We start from the raw sequence: 1,672 nt of genomic DNA on the forward strand, positions 1-1,672 counted from the left end.
GCTGCAGCCCCCAAGTGTTAGCAGCAGCAGCAGCAGCCGCAGCAGCAGCACAGGAGCGGTGGCTGCAACGATAATATGTTTTTTTGTTTGTTTGTTTTTGATGGTTTGTTTAAATTAAAATAATAATAATTTTTATTATTATTTTGTTTCAAGACGGATGCAGAGGAGCAGACGAAGCCCCTTTACATACAACATTCATTTACTGTTGTTGCTGCAGCAACAGCAGCAGCAACAGCAGCAACAGCAGCAGCAGCAGCAGCAGCATCACCAGGGTGTCTTCTGAGATTGTTAATGCGTTGAATTTTCTCTATTTTTCTTCGTTTTCTCTCCCTCAAAGACCCCACCCCCTAAACCCTAAACCCTAAACCCTAAACCCTAAACCCTCGGAAATGCCTATAGACCCTTCTAAATGGCTTACTCAGCGTCATAGACACCCGAGGATAGGCCCCGCTTATCAAGCAGCAATCCCTGCCTTTGAAGGCTCTCCTCAGCCTCAGGTTCCTGTGCGTTGGTTAGGAGAAGGAGCAGCAGCAGCAGCAGCTGCTGCTGCTGCTGCTCCTGCTGCTGCTGGAGCTGGAGCCCCAAGTGCAGCAGATGCAGCAAACGGCAGGCACTTGCAGCAGAGAGGCAGCAGCAAAGCTGCTGCTGCTGCTGCTGCAGCAGCAAACAGACAAACCAATGGGACGCCCTCTAGGCCTGTTACTAGGAAGATGATGGCTGCAGCAGCAAGAAGCACAGAGCAGCAGCAGCAGGAGCAGCAGCAGGAGCAGCAGCAGGCAGCAGCAGGAGTAGCTTTCTCTGCTTGTCTCCTTGATGAAGCTGCCAGGGAATTAAGAGAGGGCTCTGCTGATGTGTGCATGCAGACCTTCTCTGCTGCTCTACCTGCAGCAACAGACAGCAGCAGCAGCAGCAGCAGCAGCAGTGCTTACGCACCGGCAGAAGCACCAGAAACAACAATAAACCCAGCAGCAGAAGCAGCAGCAGCAGCAGCAGCAGCGCAGGATGCAGAGACTTGTGGTCGCCTGGAGGCGGTTCTTTCATGTACAGCAGAAGAAGCAGCAGCAGCAGCAGAAGCAGCAACAGAAGCTGCAGCAGCAGCAACAGAAGCAGCAGCAGATGCAGAAACAGCAGAAGTACCAGCTACAGCAGCAGTAACAGCAGCAGTAGAAGCAGCAGCAGCAGAAGAAGAAACAGCAGCAACCGAAGAAGCTGCTGAGGCTACATCCGCAGCAGCAGCAGCAGCAGCAGCAGCAACAGCAGAAAAGCTAGCAGCACTTGCAGCAGCTTGTGTGCCTCCCCTTGGGAAGCACGAATTAGAGGAGGAAGACAGCAGCAGCAGCAGCAGCAGCAGCAGCAGCAATATAAAGAAGCCGAAGCTGCTGTAAGCAGCAGCAACAAATTGTTTATTAAGATAAATTTTTTATTTTTGTTGTCGCTGTTTATACAAACAAACAAAAACAAAAAAAAACGGATGAATGCAAACACAAATAAAATAAATAAACAGACAGAAATTTATATAAATAAATTTAAGTAAAGACAGAGACAGACACACAGACACAAAGAGAGACAGACAGATATACATTATATATACATTATATATATAATATATATACATATATATAAGTATCAATATATATATATATATATATATAAATATATATATATATATAAA

General features: G+C 46.9%; 1 protein-coding gene across 1 annotated transcript; it reads left to right on the forward strand.

Annotated features, from left to right (window-relative positions):
• Nucleotides 1-389: 389 nt before the first annotated feature.
• On the forward strand, nucleotides 390-1,385 carry EAH_00059840 (hypothetical protein, conserved; the record flags this gene model as incomplete). The annotated part of the gene is made up of 1 exon (XM_013397124.1): nucleotides 390-1,385. One exon carries the CDS (start codon nucleotides 390-392, stop codon nucleotides 1,383-1,385), a length of 996 nt encoding a protein of 331 aa, XP_013252578.1.
• Nucleotides 1,386-1,672: the final 287 nt, after the last annotated feature.

The sequence above is a fragment of the Eimeria acervulina genome, genomic scaffold, assembly GCF_000499425.1.
Source record: "Eimeria acervulina Houghton genomic scaffold, Eah_scaff1442, whole genome shotgun sequence".
Lineage (NCBI taxonomy): Eukaryota > Apicomplexa > Conoidasida > Eucoccidiorida > Eimeriidae > Eimeria > Eimeria acervulina.